Source organism: Podarcis bocagei (genome assembly GCF_964188305.1).
Source record: "Podarcis bocagei genome assembly, chromosome: 6".
Taxonomy (NCBI): domain Eukaryota; kingdom Metazoa; phylum Chordata; class Lepidosauria; order Squamata; family Lacertidae; genus Podarcis; species Podarcis bocagei.
Genome location: NC_138130.1, coordinates 83,311,050 through 83,333,336, shown reverse-complemented (window position 1 = coordinate 83,333,336; position 22,287 = coordinate 83,311,050). Strand labels below are relative to the sequence as shown.

General features: G+C 42.7%; 2 protein-coding genes and 1 long non-coding RNA gene across 9 annotated transcripts in view; 1 reads left to right on the top strand and 2 right to left on the bottom strand.

Moving 5' to 3' along the window:
* The window catches only part of LOC308589144, a 165,243-nt gene that overhangs the window by 543 nt on the left and 142,413 nt on the right, over positions 1-22,287 (top strand). Inside the window, exons 2-4 of the long non-coding RNA XR_014009091.1 lie at positions 4,185-4,282; positions 5,875-5,971; positions 7,397-8,988. This is a non-coding gene — a long non-coding RNA (uncharacterized lncRNA). The remainder of the gene's footprint in view (positions 1-4,184; positions 4,283-5,874; positions 5,972-7,396; positions 8,989-22,287) is intronic.
* Positions 486-7,388, bottom strand: LOC308589104 (uncharacterized protein). Its single transcript, XM_081198006.1, has 4 exons — positions 7,260-7,388; positions 3,348-3,528; positions 2,487-2,549; positions 486-1,932 (listed from the first exon to the last, which is right to left on the bottom strand). Exons 1-4 carry the CDS (start codon positions 7,272-7,274, stop codon positions 1,139-1,141), a joined length of 1,053 nt encoding a protein of 350 aa, XP_081054132.1. The 5' UTR covers positions 7,275-7,388; the 3' UTR covers positions 486-1,138.
* SPATA13 (spermatogenesis associated 13) overlaps positions 13,800-22,287 on the bottom strand; it is a 102,743-nt gene continuing 94,255 nt past the window's right edge. For all 7 annotated transcript variants that reach the window (XM_081197871.1, XM_081197874.1, XM_081197872.1 and 4 more), the window contains 5 exons: positions 21,163-21,395; positions 18,187-18,316; positions 16,864-17,236; positions 14,583-14,657; positions 13,800-14,211 (listed from right to left, as the gene is read on the bottom strand). In XM_081197871.1, coding sequence (XP_081053997.1) covers positions 14,030-14,211; positions 14,583-14,657; positions 16,864-17,236; positions 18,187-18,316; positions 21,163-21,395 — 993 coding nt within the window. In that variant the 3' untranslated portion in view covers positions 13,800-14,029. The remainder of the gene's footprint in view (positions 14,212-14,582; positions 14,658-16,863; positions 17,237-18,186; positions 18,317-21,162; positions 21,396-22,287) is intronic.

The window sequence follows — 22,287 nt, the reverse complement described above, 5'->3', positions numbered from 1 at the left end:
GGGTGGGGATCCTGCTGCCTGAAGCGGTTGCTTCACCTTGTCTCATGTGTGGACTGGACCTGCTGGTGGGTTTTACACTCCGGAAATGTGAATTTGGTGGAGTGGTATAGTGGTTAGAGCGTGGGATTCAGAGGGAGAGCAGCCAGCTTCAAGTTCAGTCATGAAACTTCCTGGGTGCCTCTGGGCCAGTCACTCTCTCTTGCAGTAACCTACCTCACAGAGTTGATATTAGGATACAAGGAAGAGAGACGCTTCAATGTTGCCCGGAGCTCCTGAGAGGAAGCATGGGATGTAATAAATAAGGGTACTGTACTGTGTATTACTAAATAAATAAATGAATTAAATAAATTTGGATAGCAGTCTTATTGCCCTTCACTCAATTCTGGCATCAAGGGATATTCCTCTCCCCTCTGTCTCTCTCACACATTTAGAATTCCAGAGTAATGTGTAATAATTTTTTATGCCCCAAAAGATAAGACACTAAATAGGTAAAAGTATGTTTTATTACAGGCAAACATTGTCCAATGTTCAGAAACATTGTAGCATGTTAGGGAAAATGCCAGCTACAGCTCCAACCATAACAGAGAACCTGAATTTGCTTGGCTCGTCACCACTGCAAAACAGAAAACCCAAGTTCTACAGATTAACTGGGAACTTGAGAGGGTGGGGAGTGGCAGAAATAGGATGAATTTCTTCAGGTTCTGATGCAGCATCTAGCAAACAAGCTCAATGCATCTTGCCATGGACATACAAAAGTAGGTTGTACAATTTAATCCAGGTCTAGCTATTCTGGCAAAAAGTATGGGAGCTTAATCTCCTCATTTAAAACAAACAGCAACACCCCCTTATCCCAGGGTAAGATAATTCTCCACATTTGTGATTCTGAGGGTTACATATGGTGTTGCAGACAGAATTTTGCATAAATTGACATATGGACTAGTTGGCCTAGTTTTCAGATTTATTTTTCAAAACCAACAAAACCGCTCCTGGGAATATTTATAAAATGTTTAGCATCAAGGGCTATGTCACTGGCAAGGAGCTATTAATATGCTCTTGTGAGCTTTGTTGCCATACAAATCTCGATGTGAGAAATAAGTAATAGTATGTATAATTGGCATCACATTAGAAACAAAACAGATCACAAACTAAGGAGTGGTATAGGCGCTGCTGTCTCTGAGGTACTAAATATAAGGAAGCCTGTGAAGGTCGTGTCATCATCAGGGTCTGCAAACAAACCATTAGAAGTCCCGTGGGTCTGCAGCCATATCTGATCACCTTTCTGCAGCTCCAAGATGGTCGCTCCTGAGGCCTGGTCTTCACCACTCTGGTAGCTGTCTGCGGTGTGGAGCATCCTGTTCCCATTTTTAATCAGAGCTACCTTAACGTTCCTTGAATAGACAGTGATGTGGTAGGTGAAGTAATAGACACCAGGAATCTGGCAGGTGAATACCCCAGTGGCTGTGTTATAATGGTTTAAGCCATTATACATCACTTTGTCAAATTTGATGGGAACGTTGAGAGGAGGAAACTTAGTGGTAAGACCTACGCTGAAGGCACTTCTCGGGATGACTGGGGTACTACCAAGTTTTCCCTTTTCTCCCCTGTCTCCCTTCCATCCCCTTTCTCCCTGGATTCCTCTACTGCCCTTTGGACCTGGGCCTCCCACCTCTCCTTTTGGACCAATGGGGCCAATAGGTCCAACGGGACCCCTTAAGCCTATTTCGCCTTGGACTCCAATTTCACCTTTAAGTCCTTTGGGGCCAATGGGCCCAATGTCCCCTTTTGTCCCCTTTTGTCCTTGCAGTCCTAGCTCACCCTTTTGACCTTTATCACCCACAGGACCAGGAATTCCCTTAGGGCCAAATTTCCCAGGCCAGCCTCTTGACCCTTTATTGCCTTTGTTCCCTTTCTCTTCAACTCTGCCATCAGCTCCTAAAAGCAAAGGAGAAAGAGAGAGAGAGATTTCTTTTATTTAAAAGAATGGTTTAATTATCTAGTATCAGATTGTTAGGAGCATATGTGCAAGATAACAGGAAAAGGCATTCGTCATTCTTGTATTAGCTAACACTGCGCTGATAGGAGATGAGAAGGTCAAGGATGGCCTTGGAATTTTCAGAGCACGAGAGAAAGTGTTGTGGGAGAAAAGAGATTTTCCAGAGCTGCAATTTAGCTGTCATTTGGGATATATATATCTAAACATATAGGAAATGGGAGGATTCCAGACTACACTTTAATTATGATGTGCTCAGTGAGGTGCTTAAGACATACAGTGGGAGACAGTGACCTCTATTCTCCAATAGTGGCACTTTTTAATTCACTTGAAATTACTGCAAATTAAATGCCGGCCCCCATTAGGTAGGTTTGCATTAAAATCTTAGCTGAACCCCATCCCTAACCCATGAAGATTCAGCTGCATTTATCCATATCCCCTCAGGAGCAGGTAACAAGCTAAAATGTTTTTCGGTGAAACCACTTTTTCCTCTCACCTGAATCTCCCTTTTCTCCATTTATGCCATCTGTGCCTGATTTTCCAGGATGTCCTGGTTCACCTAGCCGCAGAAAAAGGCAGTGTCAGTTCTGTTAAGCATTTCATTCTAAAAAAGGTGATGCTTAAGCTTTCTGCTTTTGGACTGCAAAAATGACCTCACATCCTGCAACAACACACAATTCTGTTCCATCAGGGAGAACTGGAATGCACAAAATCCAAGGCAGTGCAAGATAATGTTCCTGCAAGCAGTACCACTGGTCATTGCTTGCACAGGTACAGCCATCTTGAGTAGGTGCATTATATCACCTGTTCATATTTTTTACTGATTGATTCTTAAGTTAATGGCTGGGTGACTTTGGTCTTCTGTAATTAGCTTCGCTTTTTAAAACAGGAAGTCCTACCTCATTCGTTATCTCTATCAACCAACCATTCAACCACTCACACTCAGCAATAACTCCCATAAAAAGGATCACTGCCAGGTATACACATATTAGAGACTCATCCCATCTCTGAAACACTAATGTCCCACACCCACTGGAATCTGGACCACCAAATACTGCTTTCCCATCTCTCACCTGAGAGGGGCTCACAGCAGGCTCTCTTCGGGGAAGGGGATAAAACTTCCATTCATTAACTCCCAACCACATAATTGTACTACGCATAGTACTGCACAGCCACAACTCCTGACAACCCATCAGCATTGGTTGCAGACACAAACATTAACCTCACACCCAAAGTAGCCTTGAAGATCACCGTAAACTCAATTGTTACAGTGAATCAGTGGCTCTGCTCTCCTCTACCTTGGCATATTTTGTATAACTTGCTCATAGGGTTCTCGTGATGACAACACGTGTGATACCTGTGTCTCCTTTTTCTCCCTTTGGTCCATCGCGTCCGTCACGTCCTGGTATGCCATTGTGTCCAGGGTTCCCAGGGATCCCAGGAAACCTTTCATTGCAACTGTTCTGCCTTTGTATTTCTTCTGTGCTGACTGCAACAGCCAGCAGAATAATCCAGAGTTTCATGCTATCTAATTTCAGCTGAAGGAATCAATATATTTAAAAGCAAAAAACCATAAAACAACCAGTGAATAGCATGCTTTGCAAAATAAATGCTATGTTTTAATCAGAAAGTTGTTGTGCATCTTCATCTTGTTTTAAATGCATTTGAGAGTTCACTAACACATGCTAACACATGCTGTCAATTGGGCACAAGGTTATATAGTGTAGGGGGGGTGCGGGTAAAATTCATTTAGATAACAGAGGAGGTTACTGTGAACATACAAAGTTGTATTATACTGAGTCAGACCATTAGTCCAGCTAGTCCGGTGCTCGGTATTCTGTCTAGCAGCAGCTCAGAGATCTCAAGAGGAGGAATCAGGGGTTTTTTTTGGGGGGGGGGCACGAGGAATAGAGATGCCTGCATACAAAGTCCGTACTTTGTCACCGAACAAGTCCTTATAGGTTGCTGCAGTCCATAATTCGTTTAGGTTAGTGAGACTTCCTATGGGAAGTATATAAACCCCTTAATCAAGAGCTAATTTTAGCAGCGAGCAAATATTTTAAGAGATTACAATTTAATAATGTACTGGTGGGGGGCGAGAACCAATGCTTTTTTCCTAAAATTACATTTGTTCAGTTTGTCACTGCTCATCTCATTCGCATATGGCTCAGAGCATATTTATCATTGTTCTCAGTTGCCTTTCCATCCAGAGAGTGGGTAGGGCCAGGCTACCTTTGCTCCAGAGGCAGAACTTGGATCCTATTCTCCGAGTGCTTAGATCCTGTACTCCAGGTGACCAGAGAGAGCATTCTCAGTGGTGGCACCCCTGTATAGAAATCCATCCTCGGGGAGGCCTACCTTGCTATCCTTTGGGCATCAGCCAAATAACTTGTTATTTTTAGGAATTTTACTCTCTCTCATTTAATGTGTTGTGGTTATGTCTTAAAATTTACTTGTTTTATACTGAAAACTACTCAGTGAGGCTCAGATGAAGGCCATTTAGGACTGGGAAAACCTCCCCTCCCCCATTTGAAAAGTTGCTGCTAGTCCATAGACAATTCCTGAATTGGGGGGACCAATAGTCTCACTCAGTATACAACAGCCCCTTTGTCCCTAACATACATGGAATATTTTTCCTAACAGGAGACTTTATGTTCAACCTCTACATATTTGCTCATCTACTCCCCAGGCATAGTTTGCATCCAAGTCTTACCTTTTCCGCCACTGCCTATCAGGATATGTTTTTGGGTATCTTGTGCTTAACACTCAGGCACTGTATGTGAAGCTAAAGCAAGGGCAGCTGGGGAGTAGGTTACTAAGTTCTGAAAGCTGTTATCCAGTTTTCAGATACGCTCAATGATTAATATGGAGGCAGGTGCCAAGATATTTATGTGGAATGATTCCAGCACTTAAATATTAATCACCAGTGTACAATGTTTTGTCAGTTTTCCACTTGAACCCCCAAAGTCCGTTCTTGTTAACTGCATAGAGCTTTACCATGGAGTCATCTGCACTATGCATTTAAAGCAGTATTGCATCACTTTAAACAATCATGACTCCCCCGCCAAAGAATTCTGGGAACTGTAGTTTGCTGAGGGTGCTGATAGTTGTTAGGAGACCATTATTCACCTTAACAGAGCTACAATTCCCAGAATTCCCTCTGAAGAGGGATTAGTGTTAAACCACTCTGATAACTGTAGCACTGTGAGGGGAACAGGGTCTTCCAACAACTCTCAGCACCTTTAACAAACTACAATTCCCAGGATTCTTTGAGGGAAGTTTTTTTTTAAAGGATCTTCTTTTAAGATTGAAAAATCCCTGCCTCACTTTCAAATAATGCATCCCCTCAACTTTTCCCATTACTAAGATCACCTTACTGTATTTTACTCATCCCATTAATAGTTTGCTTCTAACAATGGAACCTTTGTCCAGGAACCTTTGGACAATAAGTGGTTTAATAATTTTTGGAAGCGTCATGGAATCAGAGAATGGTAGAGTTGGGAGGGACCATGAGGGTCATCTAGTCCAGCCCCCTGCAATGCAGGAATCTTTTGCCCAATGTGGGGCTCAAATCCATGACCCTGAGATTAAGAGTCTCGTTTCCTACAGACTGAGATCTTTGATCAGTGACTAAAGGCTTCAGGAAGGGCCAAATGCTGCCCTTTTGCAATTGGGAGAGGAATAATTTAGTGGATTGAGGCAATTGCTTTTAGAATTATAGAATTGTAGAGTTGGAAGGAACCCTAGGGGTCATTAGTCAAACCCCTGCCATGCAGGAATCTTAACTAAAGCATCAGATGGCCATATAACCTTTGCTTAAAAACCTCCAATGAAGGAGAGTTTTGAATATTTATGGCCTGTATCTATTTATGGTCTGACTATAGGGCTGTCAAGAGAATTCTGATGGAAACAGGAGTGGAAAATGCCGGTGTTCACTGATTTGTCCTACATCCGGAACTGCAATCAAGTCTTGTGAATGTGGTCAGTATTCACTGTTGTTTTCAGCCCAGAAACTATGAGTAGTGGTACGTAATTGATCAAGGTTTCCAATTTGGATTGCATTTACTCTTCATTAAAATTTTGTCTGGGAATAAAGTAATGATTTTTCAATTGTGTAACATTTCCCGAGTGGCAGGCAAGACAAATTATGTAGTTTTTGTCAGAAGCCAAACTGCAGCAGAGAAGAAACAGTGTTGTAGGTGACCAACAGAGTGGAATGGAAACCAGTGTCTTCTTGCATCCCTATCTGTAGACCAAATAAACTGAACTACTGCTATATTGAGGTCATTTTCAGTCTTACAGGGAACTCTGCAAACAAAACTCCCTCCAGCATGAAGTTCCAGGCAGCATTTCTTGCAGAATGGAATTCTCTTCCAGGTTTGTCTTACTGGCCAGCTCTGGGCAGGGACGCGGACTTATAAAAAATATTGGGGGGGCCCGGGAAAGCTCATGAATAATAAATAAGCTCATGAATATGCAAATAAAGTGGCTCCAGCCCTAAATAGGGCAAGCCACGCCCCCCCAGCCAGCCGATTGGCTGGCTGGGAGGTGTGGCCAGTCGGGATTCCCGTTCTCGCGGGGGCTGAAACCGCCAGGAGGAAGGAAATTCCCCCCGGCAGTGCCTTGGCAGTGGCGGTGGTGCTGCGAAGCAGCGAGGCAGGAGCCCCCGCCCCCGGCGCTCTGCTGGAAGGGCGCCCGAGATTATTGGGGGGGCTGAGCCCCCCCAAAAAAAATTTTGAGGGGGCTCGAGCCCCCTCAAGCCCCATGGAGTCGGCGCCTATGGCTCTGGGACAAACTACATGATACGTTAAATAAATGTTCACATTTGCATTTCTCCAATCTTACACGTTTTTCTATATTAGCCTCAGGTAAGCCCAGCATCAAAACGTTTTCCAGGTGACTTTCCCTCCCTACATCCCTGACTGTTATTTACCCTGGGAGGGAAACTGCTATGGACATAAACAACAGTTTCATTATGAAGTACGTATGAACTGGGGGTGCGGGTGAAGCTTTTTTTTAGAAAAATGGCATGAGGACTGCCTGCCCCTTCCATCCGCTCACAATATAATCCTGGTCTTTGGGGGAAGGGGGATGAAATGTTATCATGTTTTTGACTTCTATTCTAATATGGACCGTTTAGTTGCTTTCTTGGAAATTCAAATTTACTTGTTTCTGCAGTACCAAACCCTTCTAGCTATCATAATGCACAGCAAAGTGGGCCATGTGTTCTTTCTGAATGTATCTTTAGCCAGCAATTGTGTCTACTTACATTTGCATGAGACATTCGGGCAACTGTACCCACCCACAGATAGACTTATGCATGCTTTTGGCTTGTGCACAAACATCACATACAGTGACTGAGAAAGCAGCAAACCTTTCCACCTTTCTCAATTTGCTTTCTCTTAGAAAATGAGTAAAAGATGCAATCCTATTTACAGAAGCGGCAGCAGCAACACCTGTTGGTATCTGCCTTGGATCCAAATTGATCTTATGTATGTTTAGTTTTTTTAAGCTGTTCTTATCAGTTTCTAAAAAAAAATTGTTGTATGTGCAATAACTTTAACTTTTTTATATATGTTATTGTAAATTCCTTTGGGATAACTCATGCAAAATGAGAAGTTATGCAAGCTAAATGTTAACTAGATGTTGCGGGGGGGGGAGCCTTAGGTTCGTAGAGCAAGATTATAAATAGACAAAATAAACAAAACAAATGATATTTTGCTGTCAGATAATGTTCAAATATTTAAAGCTCACATACAGTATTTTATATGCTATGAAAAAGTCACAAACATTGAAACTGTACAGTTGAAATTATGTAAGACACTGCTGAGAAATGTTAAGTTATGCACATTCTTAATCAAAACATATAAAGTTAGAGCAAGGTACATGGAATGTACGTTTGTAGATTCATTCCCAGAAGATATTTTTTTGAAAGATATAAAACATACAGAATGCAAATAAATCTGGCAACAAATGATACAGCAAACAACATATGAAGGTAAAGAGATCCTATACATTATACCTTTAGCTGTCAACAGCCAAGTAATTTTTTTTCTGAAGCCAGGAATTCTGGCTTGAAACATATGTAGCAGCACAGAGCTGTTAAGATGCATAAGAACATATACAGAAGGCGGGGAATTGTTAGAGAACACTTGTCAAAATATACAAGCAAGTTGAACAAGCAGGCCTAATATTTATCAACAAAGTTAAATCACAGAATCATTCAGAAGGTGTCTTCAATATGCAAATGCCATATACATTGAGAAAGAAAAGGCAGTCAACAGAAATATACCATTTATTTATGGCTAAGGTCCTTTGGCTCAAACTCCAAGCTAAAATCTACAATATATTTAAAATGTAAAAAGAATGTCCCGCGCAAAAAAATGTGAAAAGTTTCAGTTAAGCTCCTTCACTTTTGTATATTGAAACACAAGCCACTGTAAAACCTAGATTATTTATTTGCTAAAAGATGCTAGCAGCAAGCCAGAGAATTAAGAGTTTGGCGCTAGTTTAGTCCAGTAGAAACAAGGAAAAGTGTGCTTTGAGGGTTATTTGCACAAATGCTGTGCTTTAGCATTGTGAGGAACCTCATAATCAGTGGTTATATGAGAACATGACAAAAAAACGAACACAAGCATTGCAGTAGAAATTAACAGCAGTTCGGTTTAGACTGGGGTGGGGGTGTTATGCAAATTTAAACTCAACAATGTTATTTAAAGGGACATTAATTTGATGAAGCTCAAGGTCAGCTTATGGTGACCTGCAAAAACAATACTGTATTCTTAAAGCCCACTTCCCTACAGACCCAGACCAGGAACTAAAGGCAATGATGAGGGAGCTTGTGGTCTTCCAAACATTGTTAGGCCCCAAGTTCCATCAGCCTCAGCCAGCATGGCCAATGGGCAGGGAAGATGGAGAGTTTGGAGTTCAGCAACATTGTGGAGGGTGAGAGATTCCCCACCTCTGATCTATTTTGGTCCTGTACAGTGGTACCTCAGGTTAATTCGTTCCGGAGGTCTGTTCTTAACCTGAAACTGTTCTTAACCTGAAGCACCACTTTAGCTAATGGGGCCTCCTGCTGCCGCTGCGCCCGATTTCTGTTCTCATCCTGAAGCAAAGTTCTTAACCTGAAGCACTATTTCTGGGTTAGCGGAGCCTGTAACCTGAAGTGTATGTAACCTGAGGTACCACTGTATTTCATAAATAGTAGGTCACTAGAGTGAAAGTGGAAAAACAACTTTTGACCCAGTTGCAGATGTGTGCTGTGATAAATCAGTTCTTAAAAGAAATAATGTAAAACGGAAAAAAAGCCCACTGAGTGAGATCAAGCCTTTGGACTGGTCTGAAATGGCTCTTTGGATTTTGGGCTGCGCAATTATATAAGGTCTGATTTAGCAAACCTATTCCGCTAGCAGTAGCCAGTGCGAAAACCTCCACTAGCACAGTGAGGATTCCCTCCTCCCCCAAATCTGCTCTGGAGGGTCAGGAAACACCCCTGCCAACAGTGTGGAGGGGGAGGGGATATTGTTCTATTGGGCAAGCAAAGATGCTTGCTGTGACAGAACAATCTCCTTAGTGCTCCATTGGATTCCACCCACTGAATTTCCAGGATAGTTTGAGAGCATGTTTAATCACAACCCCAGAGTCGTTCGCGACTGGACTTAATAGCCAGGAGTCCCTTTACCTTTTCCTTAAGCCCAATCTATTCTTCCAGCCTTTGTATTTTCCAAAGTCAAAACATTCTAAACCAAATTATGAATATTAAAGCAGCCCCACAGCCTTAATATGCTGCAACCACGACCACCTTCATGCAAAGCAAAATTTGGCTGCAAAAAGGGGTCAAGGTGAATAAGTTTGTTAAATAAAGCGGCTTTGGTGTGCAAGGTACTGTACATAACATTGTTCCTGAGTAACCTGAATAATGATAAACATTTCCCTCTCTTTGTAATGTTTTGAGTTTCCTGAAGGGAGTAACATCAGTGCATCTACAAGCAAATCCAAAGCATTCTGCTCCATTCCAGTGCTAAAACAGCAGTGTTCCCTGGGCACAATTCTGCAGGTATGAGGGCAATGAGTGTCAGCTATAGCGGTCCATTCTATTCCTTCTGTCTCCTATCAAGCTGCCATAATGAAGGTACACTTGTCAGCCAGGCAATTTGTGTCAGTGGGAGGGTCAAACGTATCTAGCAATACCTGGAGAATCTCCTGGGCTTCTGTTCCCTGCTGTTGTAGAAGCTAGGGTCATTCAATGCAGTGAAATAAGGGGAGAGTCAAGTCAGACAAGAGGAAATACTTCTTCACAGTGCATTCTCAAGCTGGGGAATTCCCTTCCACCAGCAGTACTGAGGGCCGCCAACATGGATGGCTTAAAAGGGGGATTAGACACATTCATGGAGGATAAAGCTATCAATGGTTGCTAGCTGCAATGGCTACCATACATCCAGTATCAGAGGTATGCCTCTGGGTACCAGTTGCTATTGCATTTATGTCCTGCTTGTGAGCTTTCCATAGTCATCTGGTTGGCCATTGTAAAAAGCAAGATGCCTGACTAGAGAAGCTGCCTAATGCAGCAAAGCTCTTTTTATGCTCCATGGACCAAGAAGGGCGGCTGGGTGTGTGTGTGTGGCAGAAGCATTGATGCAAATTGCCTGGTTCTGGCAGAGAGCAGACAACAGCAGCAGCAGCACTTCAACAGGAGCAGAGAATAGACCTTGGCGACCACCGTTCTATTTACCCTGCTTTCTATACCCACAGGGTCACAGAACTACAACACTGAACAACAGTCTGAACAAATTCTTGGTTATCACGGCATAGGCACCTAGACTATGGCAGACACAGCCATCCAGCTTTCTCAAATTTTGTGGTCGTGCAATGATAAATGTGAAAAGGTTTTAAAACTGTAATCAACCCTGGTGCAGGCACAGTGGCTGAAAAAGGACCACTGAAAAACTAGAGAGAGGTGGCAGCATGCTTGGGGAGGCTCTGGGGTAAGGAGAAGTACCCAAAAGAGATTTTTTTAAACCTAAACCCACTGAGGACTGAGCAGTAGCTGCAGAGTGCTGTCAGTTGGAAAGGAAAACTGGAGGTTGGGAGGAGAGAATGGAAGGTCTTGCTGCATGGCTGGCTAGCACCCTCCAGCTACAATAGAAGAATGCATTGCAATGTTTTGCTGCTTGTTCCAGTTGTTGAAAATAATTTTATGCCACATTTTCAGAGTGAATGGAGCAATATAATATAATAATAATAATTTATTATTTATACCCCACCCACCTGGGGTAGGGAGGCTGTGCCTTCAAAAATCAACTTGCAAAGCAGGTAACTACAAATCAGGTGGGCTAGCAAGACAGTTGTTTTTGTCTCAGTTGAAATGATTTTAAAAAAAATACTTTAACAACTGCTATGACTAAAATGCCAGTCTGTAATTCCATATATCCAGTTCTCAACTATTTCATTTGGGGACAGGAAAGGAATATTATTGAAAAGCAAGCAATGAGGTTCACAGCATGCTGGGCAATCCAGTTTAGCATCAGTGTCTTTTTACAATCATTGCTAAGCTATGTACAGAAGGCATATCTAACACGACAGTCTGTGATGTGCTACTTCCACTTGCCTGTTAATAAAAGATCCATTTTCCAAAAGATGGAAAATGCAGGTACAATAACTTAATTTACCCAGTGCCATGCCAAAAATTTATCCAGTATCAAAGGCAGATCTAAGGAAGTACGACTGGTATGGCTGCCCTGGCACGGAGCTTCTGGACCACTGTAGCAGGTGCCGCAACTATAAAGTCCATCGGAAAGCAAGAGGCAGGGGGTACAGGATTTTGGACTCACACAGGGTGCCACTAAAATTTGAGATGCCCAGGTCTGCCACTGCCTGACAGTTTCGGTTGTGCTTATCTTACTTTTGAACTAATCAAGGGGTGTTTGCAAGTGCCCTTTCATTCATCCTACAAATCATCTCTCCAATGGTTTGCACTCTGCAGCCCTCCCAGATGCCTGCGCTTCAATTAAACAATCTTTTTTTAACAACATACACCCTTGCCAAACACCTGAGTCTCACTGAATTCAATGCATGTGTTTTAAGCATTCCCATTGAAATCAATGGGGTTTAAAGGTGACACACTTTTGCCAGAGTCTATATCCTCTGTGTGCTGGTGGCAGAGAGAGAGAAAACTGGAAGTTAATAAATCACCTACTCCTAACCACATCTACCGAGAGGTAAGGTCAACTGTGATTTACTTTCTAGTAAATATGCTTAGGATGTCAGCCAAAGGCTTTATATTTCACCCTGTAGTTAAATAACCTTGGCTGTAGCCCATTGTCCTTCATATATTTTAACAGATTTACCCCCTTTCTCCCCCCCCAAGTTGTATTCACAGTAAAAATAAATAACTTTTAAAAATCCTGAATCAACCTTCATTATCAGATAAAGTTCTGGACATCAGCATAACTGGCAATTGGATAGACTGAATATCTTTTGAAAAACAACCTTTGAAATAGAATTGTCCCACTCCACTGTGTTGATAATACTTAGGCTAATGTTGCATTAATATAGAACTACTGAGATAGGGAAATAGTAGTGTGTGCTATAAACTTCAATTTATAACAGCTTTCTCGGGGTAGAATATTCTGTAAATGCTGTATTAAAAGCAGCTTCATAGTCACAGAACAAAGCAAAGCAAAACAAAACAAAACAAGAAAACATAATTTTAATAAGCCATAAACCGGCCACATTTGACCTGAGTTTTGATCAAAGTTCATTTCTGATGCCACTAAATGTTCCCTTGTGTGGGATCATTTTGACTGCAAAGAAACAATCCCTGAACAACCCTCTTGGCTTGGCTGATGTAGGCAAGAATAATGAAATCAACAGCATTTTGGAGATATTCTGAAGGTTTTTATAGGAGTCACAGAAACCAGCTGGAATGATTCTATATTTACTGCAGGGGTGGGGAACCTGTGGCCCTCCAGATGTTATTAGACTCCCAACATCCACCAGCCCCAGCCAGAATAGCCAATGGTCAGGGATTGTGGACGCTGAAGTCCAGCAACCACTCAAGGACTAGAGATTCTCTGCCCAATTTACAGGAGAGTGACAAAAGTCTCCCTTGAGTTAACAACTAGATTTCTGTTTCTCTTATTCATTAGTTGCACTGGCGCCATTAAGAACAGAGAACACTTCAGCTTCTCATAGTGTAAAAAGCAGGCATACTGGAAAGCACAGAGGCAATTTTCACAGGCTAAAACAGCAGCAGGTAACAAAATAAAACGAAACCAGTTTCTTGAAGTGCATTCAATGCATGCAGCAAAGTACCGCTTTTCATAAGGATCCACCCAAGACGCATTGGGCTCTTCCTTCGTCATTTGCAACAGCACGTAAAAATGCATGTTTATCTATTTATGTCACCAAGTGAACATTTTCTCCCATTTTTGCCAGGAAGATGCTAAGGCCTTGCAGGAAGTCCTACTCCTACTTGGTTAAATTAACAAGAAATAAGGACAGTGAACTAAGACAAATAGGAAGGACGGAGGCTCAGCAGTTCTTGCGGTGGCAGCTAACCTGATCCCAGAGATCCATACGCCTGCTTGGTGCTCACAGAGAAGATGGTACCTCTTTTTTCTGCCAACATGCTGTGCCAGCGGGAGGTGGCTGGATACTATCCATCCTATTTCTAAATTTGGCCATGAATTTATTATTAAGACAGGCAAAATGACCTAAGATATTTAAACCATTCCTTTGGTGCAAGTACAACAACCCTGCACCACCGTTCAAGAGTAGCAGCAATTCTGCCCTTGCGACCAAGTGGTGGGTTTCTCATTTAGCAATGTTTATTGACACAAGTCAACCTTTGCTTCACATCAAGCCACAGCCTTCTCCACTAAACCGCCGGCAAGTCCTTCTCACTGAAGCAGAGGAAGATCAGGACTCCTTCCCTCCAGAATTCAGAGTTTTCCGGCTGGACCAACCAATTCTTTGACGGCAAGTGGCTCTTCCTTCGCCTTGTAACCTTCTATAGTCCAGGGATCTTCCAGCCGCTCATTTCTTGAATGGGGTCAGCTTGTTAAAAGTGTGCCAAAAAATAGAGGGCTTCCGTTTTGGTTCTGCCAGGGCAAAGACCTGCTGTTGTGGGATGCTAGTGGGCACGGTGATGTGACGCTGGTGGATAGGATGTAAACTCTGGTGAGGGGGCGGCATCGGGCACCCACTGTATCCGACACCTGTAGAAAGAAAGTATTGACACCAGGTGTGAGACTTTTGTGGGGGGAAAGACTGGGGTGGTGTAAAGTTTGCATGAAGACATTTGTTTCTGCACCCAAGCTATTGCAAATGTCCACAGTCATACACACAGTCGTACACACAGGTAGATAAATGGTACATGCAAAACGCCACAGTTACAGCCAGCAGACAGCATTGAGATTCCAGGCACAGAAAGCATGGGAACTGCTGTCACCTGGATCTATAATTGTCTGGTCCATGGGCTACCACCTTCCCCACCATGCCCAAGGACAGGCAGGACTCCTCACGAGAAGGAGAAAAGCTTCTTGTGTGAATTAGCCTTTGGTCGGGGTGGGGGTAGCGAAAGAGTCACCTTTCATCTTTCCGTGTCTTGACTTCCGTGCATTTTGCATGGCTTGTTTCTTTTGGTTTTCTGAGATCTCCATTCCTACAATGGAAAAACAAGCCATGTACTTTTAAACACGTCTCAGGTTTTTGACTGCAGGGAAAATAATTTCAGGTTAAAATGTCACACGGAAATGGCTCAGCTTAATGGTGCATTCAAAGGAGAACCTCAGCAGTACAGCATATGCTCTGCTTAAAGAAGATCCGAAGTTCAACCCCTGGCATCTCCAGGAGGGTCTGGAACAGATACCTGCCTGAAAACTGGGCGAGCCACTGGCAGTCAGCTGAGAGCCAACCTTACTGACCTTTGGATCCCAAGATGTTGTTAAGCTACAAGTCCCATTGTCCGCTGGCCATGCTGACTGAGGACAATGGGAGTTGTAATCTAACGATTATCTATGCGGCACCAGTTTGGATGTAGAACAGTAGAAGGTGGCTTTAGAGGAATTTTAGAGCCTGAGACAATACTGAGCTAGCTGGACCAATTGTCTGAGTAAGTAAAAGGTCTCTTCCATTGTTCATATGCAGAAGGTCCCAGGTTCAATTTCCAGCACCAATTTTTAACAAGAGATATGGCAGGATGGGGATTCTGGAAATTACAGTCCAGTTAGCTTAGTGTTTGTCCTGGGAAAACTGGTGGGAAATATTGTTGAAATAAAATAACCAAGCATATAGAAGGGCAAGCCTTGCTGAAGCAGAACCAGCATGGCTTCTGTAAGGGAAGGTCCTTTCTTATTACCTTATTAAGAGTTATTTAAGAGTGTTAACAAGCATAAGATAAAGGTGATCCAGCTGATATATTGTACTGGACTTTCAAAAAGCTTTGGACAAAGTGAGTTCCCTGAGACTGCAGTCAGCTTTGTAAGCTGCAGGTTGGATGTGGACCTTATCCAGATAACAGAAACTGTACCTTGTAAAAGTATCTCAATTTAAAATAAAACTACTGATATCATAATTCCGTTATACAAATTTATCGTTCAACCACATTCGGAATATTGCAGAGCTGGAAAAGGTGTGGTAGTGGGAGTTTCTTTGGGGTGGTGGTGGAGGGAGAGCAAATAATAATAATAATAATAATAATAATAATAATAATAATAATAATAATAATAATAATAAATAATTTATTATTTATACCCCGCCCATCTGGCTGGGTCTCCCCACCCACCCTGGGCAGCTTCCAACAAAGTATTAAAATACAGTGGTCTGTTAAACATTAAAAACTTCCCTAAACAGGGCTGCCTTCAGATGTCTTCTAAAAGTCTTCTTCTCTTTGACATCTGGTGGGAGGGCGTTCCACAGGGCGGGTGCCACTACCGAGAAGGCCCTCTGCCTGGTTCCCTGTAACTTGGCTTCTCGCAGTGAGGGAACCACCAGAAGACCCTTGGCGCTGGACCTCATTGTCCTGGTAGAACGATGGGGGGTGGAGACACTCCTTCAGATATACAGGACCAGGGCCATTTAGGGCTTTAAAGGTCAGCACCAACACTTTGAATTGTGCTCAGAAACATCCAACGTAGCATTTGGAGTCCAAGATTTCAGTTGGGAATGAGGTTTTAATCCATATTTTATTTAGCCTCCCTACTGTATGGCGACGTATCCAAACCCCATGAATGAGAGGCAGGTTAAAGGCCTCTGTGTCATGTGCTCAAAAATCCTATACAAGGTGTGGGATTGTGAATGAGAGCTGCATGCAGAGAATGTTGTAGAAGCAGCCATGACTGTACGGGCAACTGCTACTTTTCAGCAAACCATCTATCAGTGAGGCTGAAAATGTGAGAGACTGTTGGAAAGCAACACCTATTAGTGAGGTTGTCGCCAATTCATGTGCTGCTTTGTGTTTGTGTCTACAACTTCAGAGTTTGTTAAATGGCATTGCTGGCTTGTTGAGATAACCCACCAGAACTCAAAAGCTTCTATTTTGCAGCAAATTCCATTTGGGAGGGTGGCAGTTGGTTTTGTGGGATCCACCTCTTTTGCTGAATTCACACTGTTCTGTCTAGAACCACGTTATTCATTCTTGTAAAAGTTTTAATGTTGCAACTCACACTGGGACCTTATGGTGAAGGGAGAGTAAAAAATCTTGTACATCAATCAATCCATCCATCCCCACCTACCCCTCACTCCCCCAAGCCAGCTTCCCACTGCTCAGTTCCAGCGGTAACTGTTAATCAATAAACTTGCTTGTACAGCTGAACCAGGGTTTCCACAAAGCACAGAAATAAGAGAAGTCAACAGAAGACAATACTTGCCCATTTCTTTGTCTTCTTGCACTCGCCTCCTCTCATTTGCAAAGGCCTCCAGCCACCTCTTCTTGTCCCCTGGCTTTTTCCCACAAAATAGATGGACTTCTTCTGTGGCACTATTTACAATTTTGAAAGCATTTTTGACATTGATATTGAAGTCCTTTTCTCTACCGTCCTCAATGTCCAGCACTTCAAACTCATCCATGTCCACCCGGCCCTTGTAGTACAGCATGTCCCTTCTCAAGAGATCTTTCTTACAGAACACAAGCTGGTGGTCAAAGAGAAAGAAAGTCCTTTGCTGGCTCTTGCCTTGCTTGGAGATTTTGGTCAGCTCTCCTGAGTGGATTAGTTCTGAGCTTCTGCCTAAAATGTCTTGCCCCTGAAAACGTTTGCAGCAAACAAACAAAAAGTTACAAACTCAATAAACTAAAAGCAACAAAACAATTGCTACAATTAATATTCCATAATATGTCTGGGTCACTTCAGGGAAAGCCGCCTTAAAAATGTCCTCAAAAGCCACCTAAATATCAAGAGGCTACATGCTTGTCTAATTTCAGGTGGTAACTAATTCCAGGTGGCTGGAGCTTCAACACTAAAAGCCCAGTTTCTAAAGCACATCGCTGGGGTATGTGATATTTTTCAGCAGTGCTCCATCTCAGGATCACAGTTGCTGGACGGAGATATATTGGCATTTTTTGCATATGGATATCTCTGGACTCTTTGGTCACAACAGAATTAAGCATGCCTATGTTCCCTGATAACTAGGTTTAAGCAAACTCAGTTCCAGGTTGGGTGGGGCTGTCTTACTCATGTCTTCTCAGTTTCATGCATAGGATTCAATGACTACAAAATAACTGACACCTAAAATTATGGAGCAAAGTATTTTCAGTAGTTGCCCCATTGATGTAGAATTGCCCTCTCCCTGGAGACTAGTTTGGCCTCATCAATTGCGCTCTTTTGAAGAAATGGTATAGAAAAACTTTTCTATACCATTGGGCATTTTTGAGTGTGACGGTTCTGTTCACTGAGATGCTGCTTTGAGAATCCATAAGCTGCTGTTTGTGATTCGTTTTAGTGTGTTGATTGACCAACTGGGTTTATCCGTTATACTTTTTGTTCCTATTAGTTCTGTTTTGTGCCATAAACCACTTTTTGACCAATTGTTAAAGAAACAAGCATAAAAAAATCCGACATTATCTGGTGGGTAATAGGTTAGCCACCCCGTCTGTCTTAAGTCCCATTGATTATAATGGATGTATTCTAATCCCAAGACTGGATCTAACTGTCTGCGACTTTTGAGATGAAAACCTCCTGGAAGTGCACCCTTACCTCCCAGTTGACAATGGACACTTGCCAGCGGGCCATCTTGTCTATGCTTTCTAGCCTTCGCTTGCGTTCATTGATCAGACAGGCTACGTTCTTCATGGCTTCATATGCTGCCTTTATATCATTATAGTCGCTGCAAAATGAAGGCAGGCATGGGTCAGTCATTTTATCCTCTTTGAACTCGGCTTGTGAGAGCCATGCAGCTAGACACCAGCAGAAACGAGAGCGCCAGGCCACAAGGGTTTGGGTACGATTCAGAAAAGCAGCACTCATGTCATGATACAGCGAGCATTAAGGTGCATGGAATTCAAGCCCAGTATGAATAGCATCATTTTACTTCTGACTTTTCCCAACCACAGTACAGGCTTATGCTGGCATGGTCCTTAAGCGTAGCTATGCTAACCAAGGTTTGCTGATAAACCAGGATTTCAAATGCCATGTGTGCCCTCGCTCTATTTCTCTAAGTGTTAAGAGGATAAAAACATCTGTTAACCTTTGGGCTTGAGCATACCCCTCCTCTGAGTTAATAATGCAATCATTACCCTAGGTTTAAGCTTTGTGTGATATAAAGGTTGAGGCCATAAGAAACTGTCTGAAAACATTTCTGTAGATGAAAGTTTACACACACACACACACACAGAGAGAGAGAGAGAGAGAGAGAGAGAGAGAGAGAGAGAGAGAAAGAGAGAAGCATGTGGGGAATGGTAGGGGGGTGACAAGCAGGAGCAGGGTATACTTTGGATTAACAACTAGAGTTAATAGGAACTGTAGTCCAAAGCATTGAGAGGGCACCAGGCTGGCGAAAGCATATATATATATATATATATATATATATATATATATATATATATACACTGTATATATTCAGAGAGTATGCAAATGAACCACTCCATCAGAGAGAGAGACCTGGCCTATTTTCTTCATGATGCTAGGATCACCCTTTTCATGGAGATTTCTAAGACATTAATGAATAAATACTGGAGAAGCAGAAGGAGGAGAAAGTTGAGGACAGAAGCAGACAACAAAGGAGCTCCCGCCCCCACAACAGTCCTGTTCAGCTGAATCAGGAGCAGGCTGGGATGAAAAATAGAGCTAATGAAAGGGATTACTTTACTGAAAGAGAGTGTGGCATCAGCAGTGTGACTTCCTGGACTGATTGCACATAAACCAAAACTTTATGGGATCACATGCTTAATTGCCTCAGTCTCCAGACCCCTCCACGTTAATTTTAGGTTTCAGAGCAGGTTTTTGCTGACCATCTCCCCTTGCTGGCCACCACACATCAACATCAATTGTGTGATACACATTTTTACAGCTGAGGCAGTGCAGCCCTCTCACTGGACTTTTATCATATCTGCATGTACAGAGGGTATCATTAGTTTGAAAGTGCTAAAAGCAGTTATTGCTGTCATGTTGGGTTTCCATATGCAGACAGACAGAGATGCGGAATCTCTCAAGGACACAATCAGCCTCCTGGGTTCCTGGGAGAGGACTGTATCACCTCAGCAAATGTCGTCCTGCACTTACATTTCAGTTACACCCACACCCAGTGCAGAGATGGGAAAACCACAACATGACCATTACAATCATTGTCTGTAAGCCCAGACAACAGCCTACAGACAATGCACAGCTTGCATTTCCCCCTGATTTGTTTCAGAAAGCTAATATGTGCCCGGTGAGATTATTATTTGGACATCTAGTGCAGTGTTGTCTACTCTAGCAGCCCCACTGAGCTACTGTCGCCCCATATATGTAGTGCCTGCCCTTTTAAACTCACAACAACCCTGTAAGTTTTTACAGGATTCAGCTGTCCTCATATTATCCAGGCTCACAGAAGCACTTTTATTGTGAAAATGTTAAACTAAAAGCACACAAAAATCCTGCCCAAGACAGTGACGAATAAACCCTACCCTAAAGTAAATGCATGCAGATACTGGCCATAAATATATAACCGAAGGCCATAATTAACTACATGAGTGTTTGTCTACTACATTTAATCTTATCCCCTTGCAATTCTGTAAAATCATGTTCCTCTTTATTTGACTACTTATATATTCTACACTAAGAATAGGGGAACTTGTACTAGACATACAGGGCAAAAAACATATCCTAACCGATAAGGTTATGAGTCATAAACTACTTAAAACCGAAAACTTGCACTTAAAAATAGCCAATCCCATTGACTTCATGTGGGCTAAGAAAAACTGAAGTGATTTGTGGCTGAAGGATGCTGTGTCAGGGAATTATGTTGAATAAAGTAGACATGGCCAGTTAATATGCTGAAGCTACTCACCAACACAATTTAACCACTTCTGTCCACTCGTCAAGTGCAGAAGCAGTATTGGTCTTCTTCCAATGTCACTGATAGCTCATATTTGAAACGGATATACAAATCTGAGCTAACGTTTGTGGAAATAGAGTAACAGAACTGGAAGGAACCTCAAAATTCATCTGTTTAGTCCAAGGAAATACAACTACTACATTACTAAAGGTAGCAATAAAGTAGCTTAAAAACATCTAATTAAGGACAGTCCACCACCTAGCAAGGCGGTCTGTTCTACTCTTGGAACAACTTGTGTTGCCAGAACTAGTTCTTCCATAGCTTAGCCTAAAGCAGGGACCACCAATGTGGTACACCTTCCAGATGTTGTAGGCTACAACTCTCATCATCCTTGACTACTGGATATGCTGCCTGGGGCTGATGGACGTTGTAGTCCACAACATCTAGAGGACACCTCATTTGCTACCCCTGATCTAAATCCTTCTTATAATTTCAGCCCACTGGTTTTGGTCCTCCTCTCTGGAGCAAAAACAACCACCTCAAAATTAGTTCACCATCTATGTGAAAGCCTTTTAATCATCTCTTTTCCAGGCTAAAGAGAATGAACTAAGCAGAATGAGAGGGCGGTAGTTGCTGTAGGTTAGTTTGGAAGTGAGTTTGGGGAGGTCCCCTTGGCAAAAACATAATGTTCGCCTTACCTATGTTCCTGAGTGGTGTACTTGAGTAATTCTGCAAGCTGCAGGGGATATTTACAGATTTTCTGAACAGGCGTGAGAAGGAAACCATCAATGGCGATGTCAATCATTTGCTGAAGCAGGCGACAAGCCTCAAAGAAGTGGCGGTACTTGCCCTGCTTCATCAGGTTAGACATCTCAATGCAGGCACTGGGATGATTGTTGCAGTACTCAGAGTAGATAGCAAAGCCTTCTTGCTAAAATGGGGTGGGGGAGAGAATAAAAGCAAAACTGTGGTTAAAATGTCAAGGAAATGATTGGGACACCCACTCCTGTAGCCATCCCCTTTTCCAATCGCTCCCTTCCAAATGCCTTGAAACTGCTCAGAGTTGCTTGCCTTAAGTGCTGAATTTAAACAGCTGCAAATGCAAACCTTATTTCCAAGAAACAATTGGGAGCCCGTGTCTTAGGAGGGCACTCCCAGTTGTTCCTTTGCAACATAATTTACATTCGATGCTGTTCAAAAACAGCACCAAAAGCAAGCCCAGATACAACTGATGTCACATGACAGCAGGTGATTGACAGGTGAGTGGACTTGGTCACTTGTCAAGAGTGGCCTGCAGAAGGGTAGCCGCTTTTTGATCCAGCCTGCCAGACAAAAGTGGTTCCACACGCCTGACCTAAACCATCACAAAGATTTCTCAGTGAATGTAGGAACAAGACTGTGCCCATTCTCATGGTCTTTAGGACAGACTCAGTGGCAGATTTCTCAGATTTCTGCAGCAACAGTGTCTCCCAAATATGCCACAGAGTGCACCTGCATACCACTGCTTCACACTACACATTTCCCAATGCCATCAGGCATCTGGGGTGGTTCATATGAGAATGTGGGAGTGGGGTGGAATAAAAAAAAATGGCCAGATCCCAAAAGGAGCTGAGAATTTGACATATTTCCATATCACTTATTTGAGGTGATAGGAGGCTGAAAGCTTCATCCGTTTGGTGTTCTCATCCATTTTCCAATCACATTTTCCAATTCCTCTGTAAAGATCTTACATAGGAACGAAAACTAAGTCTGAGACTTATCATAGCTGTTCCAGAAAGAACTATCATGTGTGATGCTGACATCTGTGACAGTATACCAATATG

What these genes read in the sequence shown, in the direction of transcription:
- LOC308589104 (XM_081198006.1), bottom strand. An exon ending in GGGAGAAAAAGGAGACACAG is followed by an intron (nt 2,550 to 3,347) that starts GTATCACACGTG and finishes TTCTGCGGCTAG; the next exon opens with GTGAACCAGGACATCCTGGA. An exon ending in TGGAGAAAAGGGAGATTCAG is followed by an intron (nt 1,933 to 2,486) that starts GTGAGAGGAAAA and finishes CTTTGCTTTTAG; the next exon opens with GAGCTGATGGCAGAGTTGAA.